This window comes from Pezoporus wallicus, unplaced genomic scaffold (genome assembly GCF_028554395.1).
Source record: "Pezoporus wallicus isolate ANWC-B61680 ecotype Strahan unplaced genomic scaffold, APGP_CSIRO_Pwel_v1 contig_227, whole genome shotgun sequence".
In the NCBI taxonomy this organism is placed as follows: Eukaryota; Metazoa; Chordata; class Aves; order Psittaciformes; family Psittacidae; genus Pezoporus; species Pezoporus wallicus.
Genome location: NW_026635704.1, coordinates 17711633 through 17738958, shown reverse-complemented (window position 1 = coordinate 17738958; position 27326 = coordinate 17711633). Strand labels below are relative to the sequence as shown.

General features: G+C 40.9%; 1 protein-coding gene across 10 annotated transcripts in view; it reads left to right on the top strand.

Annotated features, from left to right (window-relative positions):
- The window catches only part of PLAG1 (PLAG1 zinc finger), a 51176-nt gene extending 24053 nt beyond the window's left edge, over window positions 1-27123 (top strand). For 2 of the 10 annotated variants that reach the window (XM_057397825.1, XM_057397827.1), the window contains exons 2-5: window positions 5526-5758; window positions 15964-16063; window positions 19996-20354; window positions 20948-27123. In XM_057397825.1, the coding sequence (XP_057253808.1) occupies window positions 20113-20354; window positions 20948-22211 (1506 nt within the window). In that variant the 5' untranslated portion in view covers window positions 5526-5758; window positions 15964-16063; window positions 19996-20112 and the 3' untranslated portion in view covers window positions 22212-27123. Of the gene's footprint in view, window positions 1-2954; window positions 3357-4966; window positions 5759-14320; window positions 16064-19995; window positions 20355-20947 lie in introns of those variants that run through there. The other 8 variants (XM_057397822.1, XM_057397823.1, XM_057397824.1 and 5 more) reach the window with 7 other exon arrangements.
- Window positions 27124-27326: the final 203 nt, after the last annotated feature.

Below are 27326 nucleotides of genomic sequence, written 5' to 3'. Positions count from 1 at the left end.
GTCACCTGCTTTTAAAGCAAAATAGTAATATTCCCTCATTTTAGAAGGCAGTGCAGTTATTTAGCTACTGCTTTGTGCTGTCAAAATATGCCCCTGTTTGTTTACATTTGTGTGTATTCTGAATGGGTTTGATTTTTGTTTTGCTAGTTTTATTTTTAGCAGTAGAAGCCCATACAGGTTCCCAAGCATTTCACCTGCTTTCCTTCCTAAGAAAAGGTGACTGTACCATGGCTGGTAGTAATCCTCTCTGTATTCAGAGCTGTTGGACAGTGAGTGCCTTGCAGTGTAAGTCTGCTACTTTGCCTCTGCTTTGCTCCGTTTTGCTTTTTAGGCCTCCTTTTCATGGGGTTCCCCGTTTTTTCTTTTTTTCTTTTTTTTATTTTTTTTTTTTTTTTACCAGCTCATCACCTGCCAGATTGCTTTCTTGGTCCTAATCCACCTATAATTTGTCTCTGTTTCCCCTTCCTAAGTCTTCTTTTGCCTCTATCTCCAAACCTCACCTTCATCCTCATCTCTCCTCCCTCCCCCATCTTTTGGTTTTGGAAGAAGTCAGGAGGCGTGGTTAGATGCCAGAAGAGCTCAGTTATTACTTACACAGGGACACTTCATCCTGTCCGACAAGTATGCTATTTGTAGCCTTGAGGAATATAGCTAAAGGGCACAGAGTTTCCACTCAAAATTTAAGTAGATTAGATTATGTATACATATTTGTTGTGACTTGGCAGGTATCCCAGTGCCCGAGGTCTTAAAACATACTTTGCTATACTCGAGGCAAGCTTAACTGAGTGTTTCAGGAGATGCTCTGTAGAGAGCAGAGGCTGCTATTTGGGGTTCATAAAAGTGTTATCCTCTCTAGATTTCATACAGCACAGGAATTCCGGAATTCTAACTGCAGTTCTGTGTAGTCCTGTATTTTGTCCTGATATTAGCTACTAATAGATGCTTTAAGGGTGGCATAACAAGATTCAGAGGAGAAGACCCTCTCTTATTTAATTCTCTGGTGGTTTGGGTTTTGTCTGGGGAAAAAAGAGAGTTGGTGTTCCTCTTTTTCTGTAATCTTATTATAATTATGGATGATCCAATTATGTGTAGAAGTCTTGTCTGTCTAACTGTATGCTACCTTCTGGCAATAAATCTCACAGGCTAATACTTTGCTGATAAAAAATAAAGTATTGGTGTTTATTAGTTTAAAATCTGCTATGGTGTGGTTTTATTGAATGTCTTTGTCGCAAGAACTGATGAAAGCATCTGAACACATTATTTTAATATTTTTATCTTGTCCTCTTGTTTAAAAAACAAACGTGAAAATGCAGCCCCAGAATTCAGGTGCTGCAAAGATGCTGGAAGGAACTGTGAAGTTAAAACAGCTGTATTTTATGGAATTCTGTTTGGTACGGCACTTTTCCTTATAAGGTCCAATGACCAATTGTTTTGATTATTTAGAAGGAAAAAATTCCATGTGAACTGTTACTGAAAATGACTAACTTGGCATTAGTGATTTGTCGCTCTCTTACAGCATTTGATGCAATACTGAAGTTAATTAAGATAGCTGAAATATCCAGTTAGCCACTTAGTGCTTCAGACATTCGTATGTGACCCGTTTTTATTACATTTTCTTGCAAATTGCTAATGATATCTGTAAATAAGTACTGCTTCTGTTTGTAGTGGTGTTTTAACATCCGCCTTGTAAATAAAGATCAGCCTGTGTATTTAATAGAAAACTCCAACACTTGATTCACAGTGACCTACGGGCTTTTGCAGCAAGGAGCTGAAGTGGTTCCTTAACTTTTGCCATTAGAGCAGTGAAACCTTCAAAGGAGGAGTGTGGTGCTGCAATTGCTAATGGATGATGGAGGATCCGTGAGAGCAGAGTAACTGGGGCTGTATGTTGGGAACTAGGGATGGTTTGGTCAGGTTGCAGGAGAAGGGCATCCTTGACAGAGGTAGCCTGGATTTAGTTAAGTGGGTTTGCTTCTTTATTGAGCAAGGATTGCAGGTTGATAAAAATTGCACTAGCTGACATGCAGTAGGTATGAGCTGCTTTTGCTGAAAATTGCAGAGGGGTATGTGAGAGAGGACCAAGACTATGCAGATCTGAAATGTCCGTCCACCCGAATTGTTCTTTTGGCATATCAGTAGCTTAGAGAAGATATGCTTTAAAACAGTTATAAACTTGTTCAGACCCATTTGTGTTATTTTTTAGAGTAGTCTTTAAAGGTAGAGGATGAGAAATAATCCTTTGAATGCTTGCTTTTTTTGGTGTTTTTTTTGTTTGGTTTTTTTTTTTTGTCTTCTGCATGATATTCTTCCTGCATGGTAAAAATAAAGATTTGCCGTAACAAACAGAAACTGCATGCAAACTTTACTGTATTTTCAGGTTCTTGCTTTTATTTTGCTTTTCTAAGTATGAAAACATAGGATTCACTCAAGCAGATAATAGGTAGGATTGTTCCTTTGTAAACCTTAAAATGGAGGTAGTGAGAGGGAATGTCTAGGCTGTTGATCAGTGGGAAATAACTAACAAAATTTAATGCGGCTTAGTCTGCAGTAGGATGTTACCTTGAACACACTTCAGTTCCTCTTATGGCATCATGTGTCCATTCTGAACTTAATTCTCAAGGTTATATCAAAACGGACTGCTTATTCTAGCAAGTGCAGTAAATGCTTGTTGTGATGGGTTAGTTTCTACTCTAAGGTTTCTTTGGGTTTTGTTTATAATGTGCTGGAGTTTGCATTTACTCCCTTTTGACTTGCTGCCCATGTACTTTGATGCAGGGTCATTCTGACTGGAGGTAAATGCTCCACACATGTTGTAGGTAGTCAGGAGTTACCTTTTTATGGTGGGGGTTGTAAGCAAGTTTGTTGTAATGTCTGATTAGTTTTGAAGAGTCTGCCAAAGCTCTGGTGGTCTCTGATTCATCTGTCTGACCCTACTTAGATACAAATCATTACAGGATGAATAGGTACAGGTCACTGCCCACATAAATGAAAGCAAACCTGGACCTGGCCTTGGGAATGAATCAAAGGATGTAGCAGAAGAGAAACACAACGGAATTCTTGATCAGTGCCCTCGTAAGTGTGCTGGGCTGTGGTGTTGCAAGTGATACTGCTGCTGAATCCAGGAGTGATTTGTATTCCCCCACCCCCCACCCCCTCTGCGGGATGCTGCACAGTGCCATAGTAGAGGCCCAAGGTAACAGGATAAAAACCCAGCAAATAGAGGTCAGTCGCATCACCTATGGTATAGTGTCCAGCTGGGCCTGGGCCTGCTGCGCGCACTGTGACTCATCAGACATGAACAATACCCAAGAAACTGCTACAGGATCCTGCAGAGGCTGAAGGAGGAAGCCGATCTGGTGAGTATTGCATGCCCAATTGCACAATAACTTCACAGGAGGTGAAACTTCACAGTTTAAAAACTACTTTTTCTGGAGCAGAGCTCTCTTGCTCAGGTAGCAACTTTCCCTTTGCCATTCTCAAACTTAAAGCAGACTCCTGTTTTATTTATTTGCTCCTTGTCCCCACAGATGCACTGTCAGTCACTCACTGGCCACCTCTGCACTTCATTTGCTGTCCCTGCATCCCTACATTTCTCTAACCGTCTCACCCAGATTAACAGCCTTTACTGTTGGTATCCTCTATCCCAAAATTTTGCATGTCAAATCCAGCAAATTCTTTTCAGCTACCCTTGTCTAGTTACCAGTCCTGCTGTACTGAAGGATTTCTGAGAAACTTTACTATATAATTTCTCTTGTACCTCCATGTCTTCTCTTTCCCCCTTATTCTCTCCACCCTCTGTGTAAAAGATCCATCCCATGAGGTGTGTCATCAAGTTATCTTCACTGCCCAAGTCTTTGTAGCTCTGCCCTGTAGACACCTTGCCCTGTTTGGGAGGCCTGGAGATCTCTAGGGGAGAGGTGACCCTGCTCTTGGTGCTGATGACAGCGGTGAGCACTCTGCCCCTTCCCTGCCCTGGGGAGCCCTGGGGCTGTGGGGAAGGCAGGAAGCAGCCCAGCCCGGCTGGACACAGCATGGAGCATTCGTGTTCCAGCTGAGCTGGAGCCATGGCACGGTTCACCTCTGTGCTCCCTGAAGCTCAGCTCCATGTGTGTGTGCAAGGGGAAACAGTCTGGAGGCTGAACAGGACCATGTTTTGAGGGATGCACGGATGTAAAGGACAGATGGCATTACATGGGGCTCTGCTTCCTCCTGCTGCTGCCTACACCCCTGCCCATGCAACATGTCCTTCAGTTTAACAAGTGTTGGTATGCCTTCCAGCCAGTGTCATCTGTCACATCTGTGCTGCTGACTCAAGGCTTCATAGTTTCTCCAGTACCTGACACTACAAATACCAGAGCTCTTGATCGCACTTTCTGATGCTTTTATGTACTTTTTTTTTTTTTTTAAATTCTTGCTCCTCTCCCTGAAATGTCATCTTCTCATTGGTCTCACTTTAAAGCTTTGCTGGTATATTTCTTTGCTATGCCAAGTCCCAAACTTGTTGTACTTCTGCCTCCTCTCTCAGCTGATTCAATCTCATTTCCTCATTGCTAATCACAGCCTTCTCCAGCTTTGGTTATGCTGCCCCCCTGCTCCAGACCTTAGTCATGCTCAGTGTGTTTATAAATCTTAATGCAGCCTCAAATATAATGCTGTGCTGTTGCGGAGTTTCATTGGCATGCTCAGTCTTTGCTCAGGGTGAAATACACAAGGAATTTTGAACTGTGTTGCTGTTCTAAAACTTTTGTTTAGTAGAGTGAGCTTGTATCTAACAACTGCTACAGAATTGTCTTAACTTTGCAGTGTATTTTACAGTAATTTGTAGGAGCCATAAAAAGAGTGAAAAGAGTGTGTGGGAGGGAGGTTTGACACAAACATTGCAGGTAAAGGAGGTGTTAGCGTATTTCCTCATTTTTCTTTTTTGTTCCTGTCCCCCACCCCCACTCCCCCCTTCTTTTTTTTTTTCTTTTTTTTGTTTTTTTTCCTTTGAGGAAATGCTCCTCTAGCACTCCTGGATAAGGCTTGCTGATAGATAGCCTTGCAGTGTATTATCACAGTTTGCCTGTTGTTTTTATAAATGAGGCCCTTAAGTCTCCTAGGAATTTTCCTAGGGAGTAATATCCTTCAGCGTAAGGACAGCCAGTTGCACATGTGTGCAGTTACAAATGTAATGCCTACTGTTTTTTTTCTTTTTTCCTTTTTTAAAAAAGAAAAACAGATCCCAAAGCAGAACGCTTTATACTCAAATGCCTATCCGACAGTGTATGACCATTTCGAGTTCTGAAACAATAGCAACCAACTTACCCCATTACGTATGTCCCAGAAAAAAAGCCTACAACAGCATATGTAGTATGTGGAAGTAATTTGGAAGGCATCTTGCAGTTTTGAAGGGAACACGGTGAAAAGAAGAGTTGGGGGAAAGGAATTTGAATGTGGTCACAAAGAAACTCATTAGCAATATTAAAATAGAGATTGTAATGAGTGGGGTGACCAGTAACATCTTTATTTTTTCTGATTTCTCTTAGCACATAAAAAAGCTGCAGCCCATGTGAAGAGGGGAATTATTAGCTAAAAGATAGCCATCAGATTTCAGAAGATAAACAAAAGGTGGATCTGAACCTTGAAATTGTCAGCTCAGCTCAGCTCAGCAAGAGGTTGCAAAGGCAGAGTGGTGAAAGGAAGGTTTCCTGGAGAACTCCCAGAAGATTGAAATGGATTATACAGTTCTGGAAGGGGACAAGAAACAGGCAATGCAAAGGTGCTAAACGTAAACAGTTGTAACAAAACACTGGTCAAGCAGCACTTTACCTCCAACACCCTGCGAAACATGAAAGATGTTCTGTATTGAGACCACTGTGTCAGTTGAGCTAATCAGAAATGTTTCCTGGACAGTATTCAGGGTCATCTGGATGAGCACTCCTTGCATGACCTTTGTTTTTAAGGTCATTACTTTTTCATTGAAAAAATTTCACCATCAGTTAAGTCAGTAAATAAATCCTTATTTCTAAACACCTGTCTGAAAAATTAATTGAACACAACTATTGTAAGACTCTTCACAACTTTTTAAAAGTAAAATAAAACTAAACCATACCTTTTTGATTGCAAATGTTTTGCTAGCCTACAGCTACTTTCCTACAGCATGAAAGGAGCTCAAGCATCTTGTTGGAGAGCACTTTAGAGGAATACATTCTCTGGGACTCTTCAAAAGCATCTCCATTTCGTGTTTCCATCTGCCCTCCAGGACTTTTTTTCCCATTATGTGCATGAAACATTGATGCATGCCATACAGTCATAAGACTGTTTTTAATTCCATCTTTTTTGTCACCATCTTCCTTCCACCTTTCTGGAAGCCTGCTCCACTGGCAGTCTGCAGCTATTTAAGGCAGAGTCTTTCATGTGTTTTTTCTCCCATTGCTTACTGTAGGCTTGGAAATCAGGGAAGCAGAACCTACTAAGTTGTTTTGGTGTCTTATGGAGGGCAAATATTACCTTGCAGGACACAGGCCTTTCATCACTGAGCACCCACTGTTGACACTGGTGAATTCTTACTGTCATAAACTGTGTCCAACAGGACTGTGAAGGAATATGCCATTGTGTTGGTAAAGTCTTAAGCCTGTGTGTTTGGGAGGTAGAGCTGGGGTAGAGTAGGGCAACAGATACGCATTTCTCAACCTGCTTCTGTGCCAGCAGGAAACCCTATCCCTTCAAACAAACCTTCTCGTGCTCCATCTGCCTTCCTGACTTGGTTGCCCTGCCAATAATAAGCTGATTACCTTGTGATTTAGTGATAAAGTTGTTTGGTGACTACATCGTTACAACTTTTCATCAGGCTGACAGGAGCTCCCAGACTGATTTTCTGTTCCTGCAGCTCCAGGGTAGAATCTGTGTGGACTTCTGGCAGGTTCTGCCTTTGCTGCCTGAAACCCAATCCAGTAGTTGTTGCCAGTCACCTAAATCCAAAAATTGTACTCAAAGTGATTGTTCTGGATACTAACTGCCTGGCTTCATCTCCCTCTGCTATGTTCAGTCATGCATAACTGCTTTTAATTGTTCCTCAATCTGGCATAAAGTCTCAGAATGCTTACAGGTTCAGATGTACATCCCAAAATGTGTTGCATGACTGAAACTGAAGCAGAGCACTGTGAATGAACTGCACAATGCACTAAATGAGAGATGGGAACAAATGCAGAGCTATTTACTTACCTTGTTCACAAGGATGCCCTCATAGCAAAATGACATGCCAGCACTCTGTGAAGTCACCCTAATCAGAGTAAGCTGTTAAGGTGTATGCTAACATCATAGCATAGACAAAGCTGGTACGTGAACAGTCAGAAATACATTCAATATTTGTGCTGTGCAGGATCTAAAAGGGTCATTGATTACTGCTTTGAAAAGGGATTTGCTTTGGTATTACGCTAAGTATTCTGCACCTTTAGTTATCCTTTCCTAAGGCTTTTGTGTTTTAGCTCATGAGGTCACTGATATAGTCACCCAACATCACCGCTGTAGCAGTAGGAGTAAAGGACATCATGACTAAACATGACACTTTTTATTTAAGATAAAATTACAATAATCTAGTAAGTATTTTCTTTTCAGATGTAACAGCAGTTAGTCAACTGTAGGGTATCTTAGAAGATTAGCAGCTGCTTGGGAATTGGGCACTCTTTTTTGCATGTTGCCTTTCTTTGAAGGCTGGGATAAGAGGCAGAGGAGACTGGCAACCAGGATCAGCATTTTAATTGGAATACCTCCAATAAATCATATGAGAATCCAAAGTTACAGAACAAGCAGTGTTAAACCCTGTCACAGCTTTTGCTCCCAGCAGTGTTGTTCAGGCAGTGTGATATTCAGGGCAGGACTGGACTTCTGCTGCTTTCTTTGGACTACCACATATTTACCACCTACATCCAGGATGTGGTGTATGTGCTGGAGACACTGTCCTTTCTCACAGTCACTTCTGTCCTTCATGAGTTGTCTTTTGGGAGTCTTAGGGAGTTGGGAGTTCTTTGGAGGCATCAGCAAGATGTTCTGGTTCAAAAATCAAAGTGAACTTTATCAAAAAGGCTTTTTAAGGAAACTGAGGAGCCATATTGTAAAAGCAAAGTCTTTGTACAAGTAAATGACAGATTAAAAGGCAGGATCAAAGGGCAGAAGTAGATAGTCAATTCTCAGTTAACGAGTGTCCCAGTTATGTTCCACAGAGGTCTGTGCAGTTCAACTCATTTGTAAATGGTATCAGTAAGGGGATGAGCAATTGGGTGAACGAGTTTGCTGTGGAGAGCCAGCTGTGGAGATGAGTAGAAAGGCATAGAAGTGCTGAGGGCGGATGATGAAACTCGGTGTAGATAAATGAGGCTAACTGAGGAGCACTGGGCAGAACAATCCTGATTATATATGAAGGTAATGAGTTTGAGCTGAGTATTACTGTTGAGAAGTAAGATTTGGGGATTTGGTTGTGAGATCATGAGCTCATTGGTCACCAAAACACAACCCAAATGTCAGAGGAAAGAAATATAGAATAAAATTGATAATGTGATTTACAAGAGTGCATGGTCCAGTTCCCCGCTTAGTGCTATGTGTGCTTCTGGAGCCTTCATCTCAGAAAGGATTTATTAGAACTGGAAGAGGCTTAGAGAGGGTCAGCAAGGATGATGAGTTACATGGGGTGGCTTCCATATGAAGAACACTTCTGTGAGCTGGGGCTTTGGTCTGGGAAAGGAATGAATTGAGGGCAACATCATGAAGATCTCTGCAGAGGAAGGAAGAGGCAGACTAACCACTGCCTTTCAGAACAAGAACGTACACAGGAAAAAAACATCACACGTTTGTGACCTGTTCTGTACTTTTGGCTGTTACCAGAGATAGAATACTGGCCTGGATGTACCATTTATCTAGCCTAAGCGTCTAGTCTCATTTTAGGATGTCTTCAGACAAAGGAAAATAATATTCCTTCTGAACATCAGTTAACTTCTGATCATATTAGTGTATAATCTCATATGTACCTTTATGATGTGTGTTTGTGTTTACTTTTACATATTCAGGATTTGCTTTTGATTAAGGTTTATCATAGAGCCATAGAATGGTTTGGGTTGGAAGGAACCTTCAAAACTCATCTAGTCCAACCTCCTGCAATGAGCAGGGTCATCTTCAACTCGATCAGGTTGCCCAGAACCACATCCAGCCTGGCCTTGAATGTCTCCAGGGATGGCGCATCCACCACCTCCTTGGGCAGTCTGTTTCAGTGTTTTACCACCTTCATTGTAAAAATTTCTTCCTCACATCAGTCCTCTTTTAATTTAAAACCATTACCCCTCATCCTATTGCAACAGCCCCTGCTAAAAAGTTTCTTCACATCTTTCCTATAAGTACCTTCTTAAGTACCTTTTAAGTACTGAAAGGCTGCAATAAGGTCTCCCTGGAGTCTTCTCCAGGCTGAACAACCCCAACTCTCTCAGCCTTGACATGGTCCTGTATGCAGATTAAACAGTAACCAAACAGAAGCATCATCACTTTAAAAATGGATGCAGATTATTCCTGGGGGGTGGAGTGGGGTGGTGTGATTCCAAAGTATGTTTTAAACATTCTAACAGTAGTGATAATATTAACGTTATTTGTATGATAGCCTCTCCAAATTGTTAGAAAAACATCTCTTCAGTGCCATATTGATCCTTAAAAAGTCCATAAAACCACAGTTATCAGATAGGTTAACTCTAGGCTGCTCTTGTTTTCTTAAATATAGTCTATAATCGGGAATCCCTTAGAACATTTAGTAACCAAAACTGAGCTCTCAGACTTAAACTGAACTTAAGCAATTTGAAACATGGAAAGCCCACAAAGAAATGCTGAATTGTATTGTGATTTTTTTTTTTCCTTTAAATTACAGACTGTTAGGTCATGATAAAATAAATGTTGGTAAATTCATGTTCTGCTTTTCCAGAAACTTAAGGAGAAAAAGGCAGGCATGGTAGAATTTTTCCTCTATATTCTGAAAAAGGTTGTGTAATGCCATTTCTAGTGTAGCATATTAAAATAATGAGTTATTTTCTAAAATTAAAAATCTGGTTGTCCAAATCTTGTGACTGTAGTATACCTTTTAAGAATTGTGAGTGGTCTTACTCAAAATCGTGAAAAAAGCCATGTCATACTTCATACTCAAATCTGTATAAATACCTATTTTCATGGGGGTTACTGTCCCACAGCAACCTAGTGTTTTTTTCCTTCAAATGCTTGCTTTATTAATCAATAAAAGGTATGTATGTTTAAAACAAGTTTGCTAGTGTAATCTGTGTATTTACTGCCCAAAAGAAAATAAGTGGATTTCATCATTTTAGTGCATTTGTTCCCCTTGCTACCCATATTTCACACTAGTTTGAAAGGTCAGGGTTTTTTCCTGCTTTATGCATATTCAGTAGGTTTCTGTGTTTGTGGATGTATTCCAAAAAAACCCCAGAACACCAACAAGGACTTTGTTAAAATTTTGAGTTGATGAAATACCTAAATTCTTGTCTCTTTCTACCTTCTATGTAATACCCTTTGCATCATAAGCATTGTTCTGCATACAGTAGGTATTAGTAATGTGCTGTCACTAATAGACTATAACGGTTGCCTGGGTTTAGTTTCAGTGCTGATGTTGGGCTGTTGTTGGGCTGTTTCCCTGAGGGGTAAAGTCTTCTGTGTTATTATCTCTAAGTATTTCTTACGTTTATACCTAAGATCACTGGATAGATATTTTCACTGTTTTGCCCACATCATTCTGTTTCCCTGCAGCAGCTTTCATGGGCAGTTCTCCTGCTGCATGCTTGGAGTTGGTTGTGTCTTCCTGAAGCCTGTGCATGTTCTTGCTGCTGTCCTGCCATGCTCTCTCGGCCAGGCTTCTGTAATATAGGCTAGAGCTTGAATTCATGAAGGATGTCTCTGAGCTTAGCTGCCTGCTATAAGGAGAAGTCCTGAAGTTCAAGATAAGATAAATACAGCCTTGTATATATTAAAAAAAAACAACCAAACTATCTGTTCTTTTGCTGTTCGTGTGTGTCTGTGTTCCCCTTACATGACACACTGCTGTGTGGTAGGGCCAGTGTCTAAATCTTTGAATGGCTGTTTACAGTAACTGTTGCCCCAATATGCAAAAGGCCAAGTGGCTTCACCCACCTCTCAGTGCCACCTTGTCCTCCTCGGGCCTCAGCGTGGACCCCTGTGTCTTCTTACAAGCTGTTCCCTCGCAAGCTGAAGGCGAGGAGCTGTAGAGCCCTGTCTTAACTTCTGGCTGCTGTCCAGTAGTGTACTTGTTGGCTCTGACCCTCTTGCTGCCTCCCCTTTGAAAGGCCATGGTGGCTGCAGGCAGGGCTCTAGGGGTTGAGATCTGTCCCTCCTGCTGTCTTGCAGTGCTGTGTTTGTAGACAGTTGTGCCAGGTGTCTTCACTGCTTGGGGCAGAAACATGTGCATACATGTCGCTTCCTGTTCAAATCACTTCCAAATTTTACAATAAAATAGGCAGGAAATTAAATGAAGTATCACTTTGTGAAAGTGCAGCCGTGAGCCCCTCCTAGCATAGGCAGGCTCCCCAGTCAAACCCACCTTCTTGTTAAGTCTCACCCCAGCAATGCCTGTTCTTCCTCCTTGTCCTCCGCCATCAAAGCCTCAGCTTGAGCTTCCAGATGTAGGAGACCTCAGGCCATAGAGTTCTCACTTTGTTTCCCCTTTCCCGCTCTGAGATGAGGCTTTCTGCTGCAAAAAGCCTAGCATTTTTCCACAAAGCCTGTGAGATCTACTGCTCTGAGTGCTAGTGTGCAGTAGGCACGTTGATCCTTGATGAGCCAGGAAGAGTGGCTGAGCTTTGCAGGGCTGCAGGTCTCAGTGTGCTGTCCTGGAGCCGTCACCACTTATGCCCTCAGCCCCTTCCAACAGCTGTCATAGCAGAGGTGTTTGAAGGAAGGAAGGCTAAATCTGCACCTCCACAAACTGAACTGCCCAGTGAGAGACTTGTGTGTAAGCCCATAGCACAAGGAAAGCAGGCAGCTAAATGGTGTCCTTCTTCAGTTGCATTAACCCAGGGGTAGATCTCTTCGCCTCTGGAAGCACTGGTGACATTTGCAAGTTTTAGCAGCCTCAGCTGTGAGGAGCAGACATGATGAAATCTGTAGTTCAGTTCTGCTGCTCTTTAGCGGAGCCACGGTACATGGCTGTGTTGACTGATGCTTGCTGATGCCTCCTTCAGCTCAGCTCCCGCAGCTATCCTTGACTGCTTGGACAGAGCAGGTTTCCTCTGTGACAACATTTTTAGTCAGGTGACTAATAGTCTCCTGATACAGAAATGAAGAAAAATGGTTACTTATGCTACAGTGATTGTGGTTCTTCCAGGCACACTCTCCATAGAGGCACCACAAGCAGTTTCTTGTCCTTCTCTCTGAATGAGCCTTTACTGTTGGCAAACCTGAGTGAGAGAGGTTATCGGGCATCCTGAGCTTAATTTGCTCCCTTACCACCGTGAGCAGCAGCTCCTGGCTTCCTTGGGCTGCACATGTTCATCCTCCTTCTTCCCTACCCAGGATGCCAGTCTGTGTTTCAGCTTTCCACTCCTCACACTGTGCTCCCAGCTAGGACATCGCCTCTTGCCCACATATTCTTCTCCCATGGCCCTGCTCCCTTTCTTCAGCCACAGCAAACTTTGTCAGCTCCTCTACATCAGCATCAGGTTTGGGAACAGCAGGGCTATGTCAGCTACTGAAGAGGGAGGTTGTCACCTCCCAGAGCAGTATGTTGATGGCAGTGGCATATGTAACAGCTCTTTCCCCACGGCGTGAGTGAAGAGCAGAACTGGGAGCTGCTGTTGCTGCAGAGCGTGTTAGGTGGTGTGATGACATGCATGGCGCTGGTCAGGAACCCTTCGCCTCATGCCACTGCCAGTAGCAGTTGGGACGGTTCACAGGCACAGCCTGGGTGGACATTACTGTCTTCAGAGAACTTGATCCTGTTCATGTGAGTACATACTCACCTGGGATCTGTGTGGACAGCACTTATTAAAGAATCACAGTTTCCATAGGGTAAGTAACTGCTTTTCATTTTGTTTCCTTAAAGAAATATTTAAAACCCAGGATGACTCTGTAATACTATTAAATTCTTAACCAGTTCCACCATTATTATGACTAATGTTTCTAGGAATCTGCTTCTGGTTTAAAATGGATTAATACCAAGATTCGATTCGATTAATACCAAGATTCGATAGATTCACTATCCTGTATACAAGGCAGAACGACAGATACAGTGTTCTCAATGCTGTGTTCTCATTATTACTCTTATTTTGCAAGAAAATAACCATGAAACTGGTGTTGTCCTTTACTGTGCCTGGACATTTAAGAAAAGTAACAAATGCAAGTTAGGAGGAGGATTATTGGTTGCATTCATGTAATATCTTCATTATCCTTTTAATTTAGATATCAAATAATGTTTTAAAACATTTTCAAGTGTAGCTGTTTTTTCAGATTTTTAAACATGAACTGTGAGTTTTGAAAAAAAGTATGTTAGTCTTTTTTAATATTAAAACTAGGAGTAAAAGATTTAGCTTATGGTTTGGGGTTTGTTTTGTTTTCTTTGGCTTCTTAGATGGTAGAAATTCAAATATTGTCTAATCTGGAATTAACAGGGTGCCTGGAGAATTAGCAGAATTAGTGCCTCACAGATACTGGCAGAGATGATCTAGGAATTGTAATCTGACAAATTACAGCAGTTGTATTTTGTTACTACTTCGCAAAAGTGTTTGGGGCATGTGCTGTGGCAGTGCTTTCTGCAGTGTGATGCTTCTTTGCTTCACGTGGAAAATAATTTGAGCTTTGTTATTTGTTAAAAGATTGTTCCTAACTCATCTAGTTCAGAAGAAAACGTAATAACACTCTAAGCAGTTATGAGAAGGATGGTTCATCTTTGTTCGGTATTCTCAGATGTTTCCTACCTCCAAAAGCTTCTGAGAAAGGTGCTCTAAAATTCAGCATTATCAGAGACAACTTTTATATTCTGTGCAGAAGAAAATGTCTTTTATCAAATAGCTGATTTATTGTCACAAAGCATAAGAATTATAGTACACTTTGTGTTAATCCTGTCAAGTGTAGCAAATGTTTTCATTATTCATACAGACTTACCCCTTTTTGTGTGTATGTTGTTGAGCTCTGCTTAATCATGGTCTAGAAGCTGAGACCACAGCTAATAGTAGGTATAGCATTGACCTCGTCTGGATCCACTGCACTGTGATTTTGCTATATTAATAAAGTAATGAATAAAGAGTACCTTCAGCATTTTAACTCCATCTGATTGCTTGCTTACTTGTTTCAGTTTCCCCTGATACAAGTCTTTCCATGCCTCTAATGGCCTGTCTTCTGAGGGCATCTGCTTTTTGCTAGAGAGACTTTAGATGTGTGGTGAGAACTGAGTACTATAAGCATGTAAGAGAAAACAATGAACAGTGTTGAGAGGGCATTATAATATTTTAGGCAGAATTTGGGAGCGGGAGGCATGTGTAGTTTTGAATAGGGAATAGTCTGTAAATACCAGTAGTGGAGGGACTAAGTCCATGAGGACTTAGTTCATTACATTTGTGTGGCTGTCTTAAATATTGTCTACATAGTGTGAGCTACATTAGCAGAAAAATCTGAATAGTGAAGCTCTTCCTTTCTGCTGTGACAGTGGAAGATGCTGAGATAGGCATTGCAGGGTAACTAATTTATAAGGGTCTTGCTGGGAGAGTGAATGAGGAGTTATTGGCATTTTTGCCCTGAAAGAAGATGACTTGGGGACCTCCAAAAGAGATGAGAGTTGTGTTCACTTTCTTGCTTCTTAGTGGAAAACAAATCTCTCACTTTTTCTTTGGGTACTGGAGCCCCAAGTAAATGCTCTTCAACTGTCAGCTTCAGTTGGTTGCTCTGAAGCACTTTTGCCTTTAATAGACGTTCAAGGACGCTAGTTTGCTCACATTCATGCTTACCGTCAGAGGAGGCTGAGGCTGTGTGAAGCTGAACTTGGTACCAAAAGGAAGAATACTTTGATGGGGTGAATGGGAAGTGCGAAGGGAAGATGGTTTGTGTGAGGGAAATGTTACATTACTCCTGGGTTCCTGCCAAATACCTTCAGCCTGCTATGCCACGTGGGGTATGTGCACACTGCATAGGGCTTCGCCCTTAACTCTCTGCAAGAGTTGGAGGGGATAAACCTTCCCATTACAGTGAGGCACTGAACATTTTCCACTTACGCCTGTGTCATCCAGGAGGCCTTCTAGCAAGAAAAGGAAGACATTCTGCAAATTACAAAAGGATGGTGGCAAGGAAAAGGGAGATGTAAGGGAAATTCCAGAAAGGCCCTCTGGATTTGCTCAGGCACACCTAGACTTGCCTCCACTGGGATTTACCTGTAGCATGTACATCATTAAAAGGCTTTATTATTTTTTAAATTAATTTTATTTTCCTTTGCAGGTCACCTTTTAAGCTGCTATTTCCTGTATAATTAAGCAGAATGAAGGCATTAGGTTCTAGTAAAGTTGGGCCTAATCCAGAAATCTTCTCTTATTCAGTCCTTCCTGAGTAAGAAACTCAAGTCAGGGCCCAACATTTTACATGTTTTGCTGTTATTTCTAAATTATTTGTGGTCTGTGGAAATTATTGTTTTGTTTTTAACTTTATTGAAAACTCCTTTGCTTTTGTCTAATTTTATCTCTTTATGTGTTACTGTCCAGCATAGCATTAGTTGAAATGATGTAAGTATACTGCAAATTGAAGTGCGTAATTGCTACTGATAATGCAAGAACGATTGATTCCTACAGTTTATAATTAACAGTACATAATGTTCTGTGCATGGGTTGGATCTATTCCTTTTAACTTTTCCTTTCTGATTTTTTCCATCCCTCGGTCTTGTTGCATCCCAGCCTTTCTGAATGTACTGGTTTCGCTGGAGTCTAGTCCGTTCTTCCTTTTGTTTTTCAGACCAGTAAAAATGGGAAGTACTGGATTCTGGTTTCGTCCAAGAAGAGTCAGCGGAACTGGTTAAGACCAAAATCTGAGGACTTTAGTGGGCAAACATCAGGTGTGCATTGAACAGAGGCTGCTTTAATTCTGCTTTAAGTATATGCTTGTTTAAAGATAGTATTATATGAGGTTTTGTGTAATGTGTTTGTTATATTTGATACTGCATATAATCATTCATCCTGCAGTTGTGAAAGCACCAGTAAGAATCAGGATTTTAAGTGATAATATGTTGAGACACAAGCAGGCAATATTACTCATAAAATTCTTTCAGCTGGTCTTTGGAAAGTGTAATATTTGAGGATCAGTGGTTTTTTAAGTTTTATCTCCATTGCTCAGTCCACAAGAAAAAAAAAAAAGGTGGTTATTTGCTATTCAGAGATCAATATTGAAGTTCTTCATCTGTTGAGAAATGGTACTGAGATAATAGTGCATACATGTCTTTTAATAAAACACTGTCATTATCAAAGATTGGATCCACACTATATTTGTTCTAGTGATGCATATTTAAGGACATTTAAGCACAGTTCAAAGTCAGCTTAATTCATTTTGATCATCGAGGAAAAAATCCTGAATTCATCTTGTGAATGTTCTGAATTACTTCTGGTGCAGCAACTAGGTTACCTGAAGTTTTGGAGAAGATTGGCCTGAATATAGAATCAGCTGGGTTTAAAAAGACCTTTAAGATCATCAAGTCCAGCCATTACCCCAGGACTGCCAAGTCCACCACTAAACCATTTCACTGAAGGCCTCATCTACACGTTTTTTGAACACTTCCAGGGATGGTGATTCCACCACATCCCTGGGAAGCCTGTTCCAATGCCTGATCACCATTTTGGTGAAGAAATTTTAGCTAATGTCCAATCTAAACCTCCAGCCTGAAGTGTGATCTTTGCATTGAGAAAAGGAGGGGGAAGTTGTCAGAGTTGTTAATTTAAGCTAGTATGCTGTTCCACAGCAAGGACTGCTTTTGGCTTCACATCGGACCCTGCATATCACCCTTCTGCATGCCCTAACATCCTGCATCTCCCAGACTTGATGCATGTTCAGTTCTTCCCCACCTGTCCCCATCAACTCACTCCTATCCTCATGTTCTTAGATATTCCCAACCGCTATGCAGCGCTCCCTACACCTCCCTGACCCTATAGCCCCATCTAGGTTCTGTCCGTTGTGCCCCCTGCAACAGTTCACTTTCTCTGTTGTATCCTACCAGCTGTGCCTGCTTCCCTTGTCACCAGCTAGGCAGAGAAGCCACTTGCTGCTGGACTCTGGACCCAGCATGGTCAAATTAACCATGCTCCCCAGCCACAGACTGCAGAGGTGGTTCTCTTGCCCTTTGCTTGCTAATGCTGCCTTGTCCCAGCCTATAGATTTGGTAGGGAGGTGAAGGAGATCACAGCCTTTTCTTGCCCCGCTGAAACTAGGTGTCCTAGCGACGCAGTGAGGGTCATGGCTGCTGCACTGTCAGCTCGGTGTAGCAGGTCTTCTGTAGGTGCCTGCGTGGTATAGATATACTCTCTGTTAAGTAGATCAGGTTGGATTTTTTTCTCCCCCTGCCCGCAGACTTCATTTGTCAGAAGACATTAGACTAAAACAAGATTTCATTCTATTTTCAGGCCAATATGCATAGAAGACCAGTGTGTTTGTTTACAGGAAAGCAAAATTAATTCTATTACCAGATTCTGATTAAAGAGTATATTGGAAAATATCTTTCAATCCACAAATATATCACAACTTTGATGTGAATGAGACCTTCCTTTTGATTCCATTGGCGGCCTCATTGACATTGGACCTGGTCTTCATTTACTTCTGTTGCAGAAAATTGTTGCTCCCAAGTCTCCAAACAACTGTTTCATTTTTTCACTTATGAGCTAGATAGTTGGTTATGAGACAGAACATAAAATTAAGCTGATCCTTTGAAGACCTGTGCATGTTCCCATTCATGGAACGGATGTCTGCAAACTTTGTCGCATGAGTGGGAATGAGTCCGAGACAAATCTGAAATCATAAGAGTCCTTAAAGAAAGATCTTTAGTCACTGGGTGTCTTTAAAAAGGTTAGTGGTTCCATATATAACTGGGGGGAGTAAAGGTGGTCTTACAAAATGTCTCACTTAAAGATGGTAGTAGAGTTTAACCTGATATTCAAGGACGTTAGGTTGGAAGGCAGCAGATTTCCATCTTGGTGTGCCAGTACTTCTCTCCTCTTGTAAAGACGAAGGAAAAGTCATGGGGAGGAGGGAGGAAGAGGCATAGACAACATCATGCTCTGTGTATGCATTTCAAGTGGAGATGTCAGTCTGAGTATTTCGTAAAATGCAGACATTAAGGAGGTGCATCCCCCTTCTCCCCCTCCCTGCCCCTCCAGCCCTCCCATCCTGCCATGCATTGAGGAACACACAGGCTCACTTTTCTCTAGGACCACACTGGGGCTCTTGCAAGGACCATTTAGTTCTGCCCCCATTGCACCTGGGCACTGCTCAGGTCTCAGCTGAGCCTCAGCAGGGAGAGAGGACAGCTGAGGCCAGGCCCAGGCCGCCCTGAGCTCTTCATCTTCCCTCATTGCCAGCAGTGAGGAGCCCGCTCTGTTCATTGAGGAGGTGGTGCTAGGCTGAGCAGCTGCGGACTGGAGCTCCCTGCCCAGCTCCAGGCTCCCAGCTCCACCTGTCCCAGCAGCTGCTGGCGGGTGGCCGGCCACTGAGGCCCCGTCCCAGCCACAGCCTCCGGCCTCCTTGCTGCCCAGCACAGCCGCCTCTGCTGCAGCAGCTGCCCTGGCTAAGGCTGGAGCGGACAGCAGCTGTGGGCCATGACACCGGGGCTGGGGGGACGGCATGCTTTTGAGGGAGAAAAGCCACTCTTCAGGGCTTCCCAGCCCTGCTAAACGCTTGTGTTGAGTGCTGTCCTCCTGTTGTCTTCCTCATTCCCGCTGCCGCAGACCTCACACTCCACCTTTCCTGCACTGGGTTTTGGTATCTGTAGTAGCAGTTGTGCTCTGATGATGAAAAAATGCTGTAAGCTACCCCTGACAAAGGAGGGCTGTTGAGTGCCATGTAATAGCAGGTGCCCAGTTGCTACTATATGTTACCAGATGATGAATTTCAAGCTGTTCACCCACAGCTTAGACATGAGTATCATGCACCTCCTTTAGCCGAAAGTGTCTGGTTTAGTTTATGGTTTGCAATGCCCCAACAGGACTAAGAGCCTCCACCCTGAGCTAGCCTGAATCTGAACATTTATAGCCCCTACATCTTCTAGGATAGCATGAGGGGAGTGGAGGTCTCCATTACTGCACTGATAAAACCCTAATCTGTCTAATCTGTCCCTAATCCATAGGATTTCTGTTGTTAATGCATCAGGTCTCTATTAGCAAAGGGTAAGTTCACAGGAGAATTTCACCTGGCATTAGCATTCAGTGTCAGTGCTTATGTTTCAGTAGAGTAGATGCACAGATGTGCAATAACCTCAGCGAGGAAGTGCACCTGAGAACATGAGCTTTGCCCCCCCAGACTGTTAGCATTGGATAGTGCCACTTCTCGCCCAGGCTTTCAAACACTTCGAGCCTTACAGATTCTCACTGTGATAAGTGTGTGCATGTGTGCATGTGTGTATGCGTGTGTCTGTGCAAACACCACAGGCGTGCCTTTAATTCCTTTGAAATCTGAAGCTGCCAAAAGCCATCTGGGTAGGTAGGTAGGTAGGCTCTTTGCCTGGTGACTCCCATAATGAGACGGGAACTTTGCTGTTCTCCATCAGTACTTGAGGGGAAGGTTGCGAGGTGTGATTTCAGGGCATATGTGGATCTGTTCTTCCTGAGCAATGCATTATAAGAGTTGCAGCAAATAGTGTTAAAAACAAAAAACAAACCTGCAGGTATTACATTAGACCAGCTGAACCTAATTTTATTTTTAAGTTTTATTCAGAAGCATCACATAGCAAGTAAACTTCAAAATCTAAGTTTAGTTACAAACTAGTTGTTTCTTATTTTTTTTTTCCAGTCCCCTTTTGCTTTCTTTTACGACCACATGAAACTTGAGAAGCCATCTAAAGCTAAATCATTTAGTGGAGTTGGGCAATTCCCAAGTGTCCAACAAGAAGGCCTGGTTTAGGCTGCGATGGCCACTGTCATTCCTGGTGATTTGTCAGAAGTAAGAGATACCCAGAAAGTCCCTTCAGGGAAACGTAAGCGTGGTGAAACCAAACCAAGAAAAAACTTTCCTTGCCAACTGTGTGACAAGGCCTTTAACAGTGTTGAGAAATTAAAGGTTCACTCATACTCTCACACAGGAGAGAGGCCCTACAAGTGCACACAACAAGACTGCACCAAGGCCTTTGTTTCTAAGTACAAATTACTAAGGTATTAAACTCTATTTATCTTTCAGATTATATTATCTATTTTATGTTGGCCGTGTTAAGCCGTGTAAAAGTATATATTTGTACGCCTTCAGCTGATTGCAGAGAGGATGTGTTAATTAAAGTAGCCATTGGATTGTTTCTAGAATTCTAAATTACCTAAGTTTGCAAGCTAATGTCTTTGATTTTGTTTCTTAATTTGTTTTCTGCTTTTGTTTTCTGTTTGTTTTTATTTTTGTTTTGTTTTGTTTTTAAATGAGCATAGAATTTTCATTTGTATAAGGAATTGTCATGAGAAAAAGAGTATGGACTGAAAATTTTTTGGCTATGGACTTTTACATGAGTACTTTCATACTTGCCTATATGTCCCTGTTACACTAGCTAAAACCCACCAAAACCTAAAAGTGTCGATTTAAGAGAAATGGCTCGTGTTTTGCTATATTTAAATTTGTTGAACTGTCTATGTAGTGTCATGCTTTCAGTTAAAAGGTTCTGTTGCAAAGCAGCCTTTAGTGTAGTGTTTAGCTGCCATTAAAAAATGAGCACATGTGTTTTTTGATCAAAATAATTACTTACAGAATATATCTGTGTTTAAAGGCATATGGCTACTCATTCTCCTGAGAAAACCCACAAGTGTAATTATTGTGAGAAAATGTTTCACCGAAAAGATCACCTAAAGAATCACCTACATACACACAATCCCAACAAAGAGGCCTTTAAGTGTGAAGAATGTGGAAAGAACTACAATACCAAGCTTGGGTTCAAACGTCACCTGGCTTTGCATGCTGCAACAAGCGGTGACCTCACCTGTAAGGTATGTTTGCAGACTTTTGAAAGCACAGGAGTGCTGTTGGAGCACCTAAAAACTCACGCAGGCAAGTCATCGGGTGGAGTGAAGGAGAAAAAACACCAGTGTGAACACTGTGATCGTCGGTTCTACACCCGAAAGGATGTCCGTAGACACATGGTAGTGCACACTGGAAGAAAGGACTTCCTCTGTCAGTACTGTGCACAGAGATTTGGGCGGAAGGATCACCTCACGCGTCACATGAAGAAAAGTCACAACCAAGAACTTTTGAAGGTCAAAACAGAGCCAATGGACCTTCTAGATCCCTTTACCTGCAATGTTTCTGTGCCTATTAAAGATGAGCTGCTTCCAGTGATGTCTTTACCTTCCAGTGAACTGACATCAAAGCCATTTACAAACACTTTGCAATTAAATCTCTACAACACTCAGATTCAGTCCATGCAGAGTTCTGCATCTGCACACCAAATGGTTGCCACATCATTACCATTGGGAATGCCTTGTCCAATAGATATGGAGTCTGTCCACCCTCCTCACCAGCTATCGTTGAAATATCCACTCGGTACTACCTCATACGCAATTTCTATGCCTGAAAAAGAACAGCCATTGAAAGGGGAAATCGAAAGTTACTTAATGGAGTTGCAAAGTGGTATGCCTTCTTCATCCCAGGATTCTCAAGCATCTTCATCAAAACTAGGGCTGGATCCACAAGTAGGGCCACTAGATGATGGGTCTGGGGAGGTTTCCCTTTCCAAGGGCTCTGTTCCTATTAGTGAACCTCTAAACACCCCATCATTGGACTTTTCTCAGCTGTTCAACTTCATACCTGTAAACGGCCCTCCCTATAATCCTTCCGTTTCAGTGGGGAACCTCGGAATGAGTTATACGCAAGAGGAGGCACATTCTTCTATGACTCAACTTCCACCACAAACGCAGGATCCACAAGATCCTAGCAATAGTATAGGTCTTGGGTCTCTGCACTCGTTGTCAGCAGCTTTCACAAGCAGTCTAAGCACAACCACCACCCTACCACGATTTCATCAAGCTTTCCAATAGGATGTACAAAGCTGGCTTGTTACTGTCTATTTGTAGAAATGCCTTAGGTGACCTTTTTTAACTTAGTGCCTACTATAAGACATTATAAATTCTCTGCTTTTGTACAGTACCAATCTCATGAAGCCAGTAAGAAATTTAAATTAACTTTTTAAAAATGTTTTGAAAGTGTTTATTCTCAGCTGTGTTTACTTTGTTGGGTTTTTTTTAAGCAGTCTCATTGTATTGTTTTCATTTTCACTGCCAATTGACACATTGAAAATGCTCAGTAGACAGTCATCCCAAGCAAACTCTCAGCGCTCATCCCTTTGTCATAACTTTTTCAACCATACCAGCTATTCCATTTTATTGATGTCAGTGGTAGAGCTACCACCACTTTTAATATATATTTTACTATTTGCAAAGAATCCAGATAAAAGTATGTATCACAAAGATTCCTGAAGATTTGGGAAAAAAATATGTATTTCCAGTTCATTTCCAAACAAATCCTCTTCCCATATGGTGTCATGTCTGATCTGCTCTATAATGACAAATCTAAATTTTTTAAATAAATAGAGAATTCAGATTTTTCTGAAAACTTGTGTGTGTATATATAGAACTCCATATATACACATATACATATATATAGCATTTGACTTGTATTGAAGTCATTATAAAAGGTGTTGAGAATTTTTGCCATTTTCTGGCTTAAATTTTTTTGGCCTGTTACAGATAACAGATGAAAAACAAAATTAGTTTAATTCTCTAAAATCATGGCTGAACAGAATTTCAACAGAGAATCTCTTCTTGCCTGGATGACAAATGTTTCAAGTTGAATTTGGAACTCTGTTGTTGTGCTTTCATGACTCTGGTATAGGGAAACAGGCAAAATGAATGGCTGATCTTGAAATATAAAAGTGTTGTAATGTAGTAATGCAGAATATTTTGTCGCAGTTTTTGTTTTAATTCTTGCTGGTTTTTTCTCTGTAGTAGTATAGAAAGAGTACTTCATAGGAATCTTCCAGTAGTGTATTCACATTTGTAGGCATCAGTCTTCTCCCAGCTGCCACCGCCAAAGGGTGGTTCAAGTCCAGCCAGAAAGTGTGTATCTATTTTCAGTTCAAAACTAGTGTGCAGTCAGAGAGTGAATGTAAATTTGCAAATACCGGGTTTTGTTTTTGTTTTGCCTTTTTTCTTTTTTTTCCTGTTGAAATTATCTTTTCAGTTGTGTTACATGGTGTGTTATGTCCTCCTAAGCAACAAGTTAGATGTTAATCACACTTTCTACACCTGGGTACTTGGTTAGGGACTTTTTGCCCATTGCCAAGATTTAAAGACAGGACTCTTAGGAGTGAAGTAAAAGCATATTGCTTACACCACTTTTACCTAATGCAATATATTCTATTCCCCAACCCCTAATAACCAAAAGATAAAAAAAAAAAAAAAAACAAGCAACCCTGTGATGCATGAAAGCAAACTAGATTTGCTGTACTTCAACAGTAACGTTCTTTTCCTTGTCATTTTTGTACAAGGAATTAAAAAATAGAGATCAAGTACATTAGTATCTCTCAAACAATAATGAGAATTCGTACAAGGTTTTAAGTGGTTAAACTAAATATACTTCACAGAAACAAAAGTTGCTCCCATTTAAGGAGCTCATGCTCCGGATGTTTTATCAGTAGCTCCTACTTTTTTTTTTTGTAATTCTAGGAGCAATATGCAGGTGTAGTTTTACTATTTTATACGTATGTGTATTTAAATTTTATTACTAAAAGATAACATTTTTATAAATGTGTTTGTGTTCCAAAGGCATTAAAATAAGGATGTATTAATAAGGAAAATACCTTTTGAAATTCTGCAAACTACTCCTAGATTTTGGTTTTAGGAGCACGTTATCTCAAAGTGGGCTTTTAGCTCTGCTTCATGACTGCTTCCTCTGGTTTCTGTGAAACAGATTGCTCGCTTACATCTTTAGTTGAATGATTTGTTCAATATTGCTTCTTTTCTCTTTCACCTTTCTAAACGAAAGAAAAACACAGATGAACAGAGCACAAGGTGAAGCAACTGAATGTAACTCTGGTTTAAATTGGCAACCATAACGCAGCTAGGAGGAACTCGGGTTTTTTCTCAATCCTTTAAATCAGTCTGAGATGAAGATAAATGAACTTAATTCCTCCAGTGGTTTGGAAAGTTGGGAGTGTTCAGCATCCTGCAGCCAGCCCAGCGGTGTGGCTGTGCAGCCTCAGGCACACAAATTCCCAATCCATTGCGGCTGTTTATCAGGCTCAGTTGCCGATTAGACTTCATTTACAAAAAGAAACCCCAAACAGACACGTTGCCAACACCTATTTCTCAGCACGTAGCCAGAATCCTTACTACTTTGTTTTGTGCCTTAGCTTCCTGTAAAGGGATTGACATTTCACTTTGGAGTTAGATGTACATTTCACTTAAGAAACAGGGACCTCAGACAAGGTATTGAACCTCATTCAGTCAGGGTTTCAGTGGGTACATGCACCAAGCATGTTTGCCACTGGACTAGGATGTATGGTAACATGGAAGCAGACTGACACTGTAAGCAATACTACCACCACCAGAGTGCTTTTGAGTATCACTTAGGCGGAGTCACTATTGGCCACTACTAAACCATCACTTTTCAAACCCTGTCTTCTCCATTTCAGATGGATTCTTGGTGGGAGGGGGGAGGGCTGGCTGATCATGCACCACTCTTTGTGCAACTTCTAGACTTCTAGTAAGGTTCTTTTGTTTTCTTGTTTTGGTTTTGTTTTTTTTTTTTTTAATATATCTATTTTTGTGTACTTGTTGCTTGTGCTTTATTTAGTAGTAAATTGTGGAATAGAGTGATTTATTGTTAATTTGGCAGTAGCGGTTTTTAAAAACCATATACTGACTGAAACATGAGCCAGAGCTGATTGCTTTATTAAGCTAATAATGAATGTTAAGAGTACATATTTTCAGGATCATTTGCCTAGTGAGCTAAACTTGTATTATAGGCCAATATTTTTTAAAATAAAAGCTTGGTCAACCTCTATGTTACACATATTACAAGATATAGCACTTTCAAAAAGAAAACCTAAACCTTTTAAGAAAATTTCTTACAGGTTATGCTTTTTATTATAAAACCTTTTATTATAATTTGTTTCAAGTGCCATTAGATTACATATATGTAGGCCTTTGGTATAATGCTTTGTGTACAAAATGGTAGACATTGTAATTTTAAACAGGTACATTTTTACAGTGTTTTCTTATCAATTTGCTATATTGCACAGAACCAGTGTGTCTTTCTTAAGGGTTTTACAATGGTTTTTACTAGGTTTACATGTTTCAAACTACACTGTCTTCTACTGCCATTTTGAATATCAGTCAAACGAAAGGAGTTTGTCCTCACCAAATGCAAACTGTGTCCTCTGGAGTTCTGTATGGTAAACTATGGCAAAAATGTTTTAACACGCAGTATTTGATACAGATCTTTTTATCATATCCTGTCATCGCTATGCTGCTGTCTGAAGTTGACTTAGGGCCTTATCCTGCATCCGTAAAGGTCAGGGGGAGCAGGATTGCATCCTTCGTTATGTCTGTCTCATACACTGGTTTAGCAGCTCATCCTGTATTCTTCTCAGTCTGTAGATAAGCCTCTGAAATAAATGTACTTATCTAGCATGTAGTAGACCGCATAGGCTTAGCTGCCCATCCTGCATCCACCCAGCGTACAGTTAAAGCCACAGCCTATATAGCGTTATGCTCAACGTACAGATAATGCCACAGTAGTTCAAAATGTATTTGGATAGTCCCAAAGCTTTTATGCAATAAGGGTGTCTTACTTTTGTTGGAAGGCAGTGTCTTTTGATAACAGTTATCTAGCCCTGGAAGTGACACAGAACTATTGCTAATCATATGTAAACACTTTTCAGTATAAGCTTCAGTGGTACAGTTGAACCAGAGTGAATGTTTATCTCCTCAGAAACACTCCTGCAATATTGTTATATTGGATCATGCTGCTAATGTAACTTGGGATACAACTCCTCTCATGGTGCTACAAACCTCCCTGTCTCATTCAGATGTATTTTTACCCATAGAAAAAAGGACTATACTAGACCTATAGTTGTATGATATATTTTTATACTGTGACTTAATTTGTCATTAATGAACTTTGTGCAACACCACAATGTATTCATATGCACTTGCAAAAGTAAAATTTTGGACATGCAAATTTAAACGCTGACAAGCCCAGCTCTTGTTCACAAACACAGGTGACTGCTAGTTAAACTCAAATGTGGGCTTTTTATATGGTGTGGAGTGAAGAACATACTATATATTACTAAAAGCCTTTGAATTTAGACAATAACTGGGGGGAAGTATATTGGGGAATGATGACACACCCAAACCTGACTTGGATTGCTGAAATTATATTTTTAGCTAGTGGAAAAATGGTTTGGACTTTATGTTTTAATGAGAAAAGTTTTGAGTCAAAAATAGAGAAAGAAAAAAAAAAAGAACACAGAAAACCCTGCATTCCAGACTGAATTTGTATATTTTTCTTGCATTTAAAATTTGCTATCCTGTGATACGGGAAATTGAGTTGCTTATCATGTATATGTACTTTAAAATGTATTCACAAACTACTGTTGTATTTGTATAAAATATAGACAAAAAGATTGCATATATATTTTTGTGTATAAGCTCTGTAAAATAGCAATCACATTATGAAGCTGCAGCAGAACTTCATTTTAAACATTCACATCCAAAGAAACAGACTATTTATTGTCCACATACCCTGACTATAAAATATACCTTGCTGCTATTAAACAATAGTGCTGCAGCTTCTTGTGGCCTACAGTGTTATGTTTGCTGTACAAAAATATGTGAACTCCACAAAATATATCAATAAAATTACAGAATGGTTTTAGTTAATGAATAACTTATGCCTGGCATTTCAATAGATAACCTTGTTCTGCACGTTTGGGATTACAGAATGCATTCAGTTTTGCTCGGTGTAGTTATTCTGACTGTGCGAAGGTGTAATTGTCTTTCTAATTTACAGATGGTAAAATGTCATTTTTTCAGACAATCTTAAAGCAAAATTATCTGCATTTCATGATTCCACCAAGGAACAAACTGGAT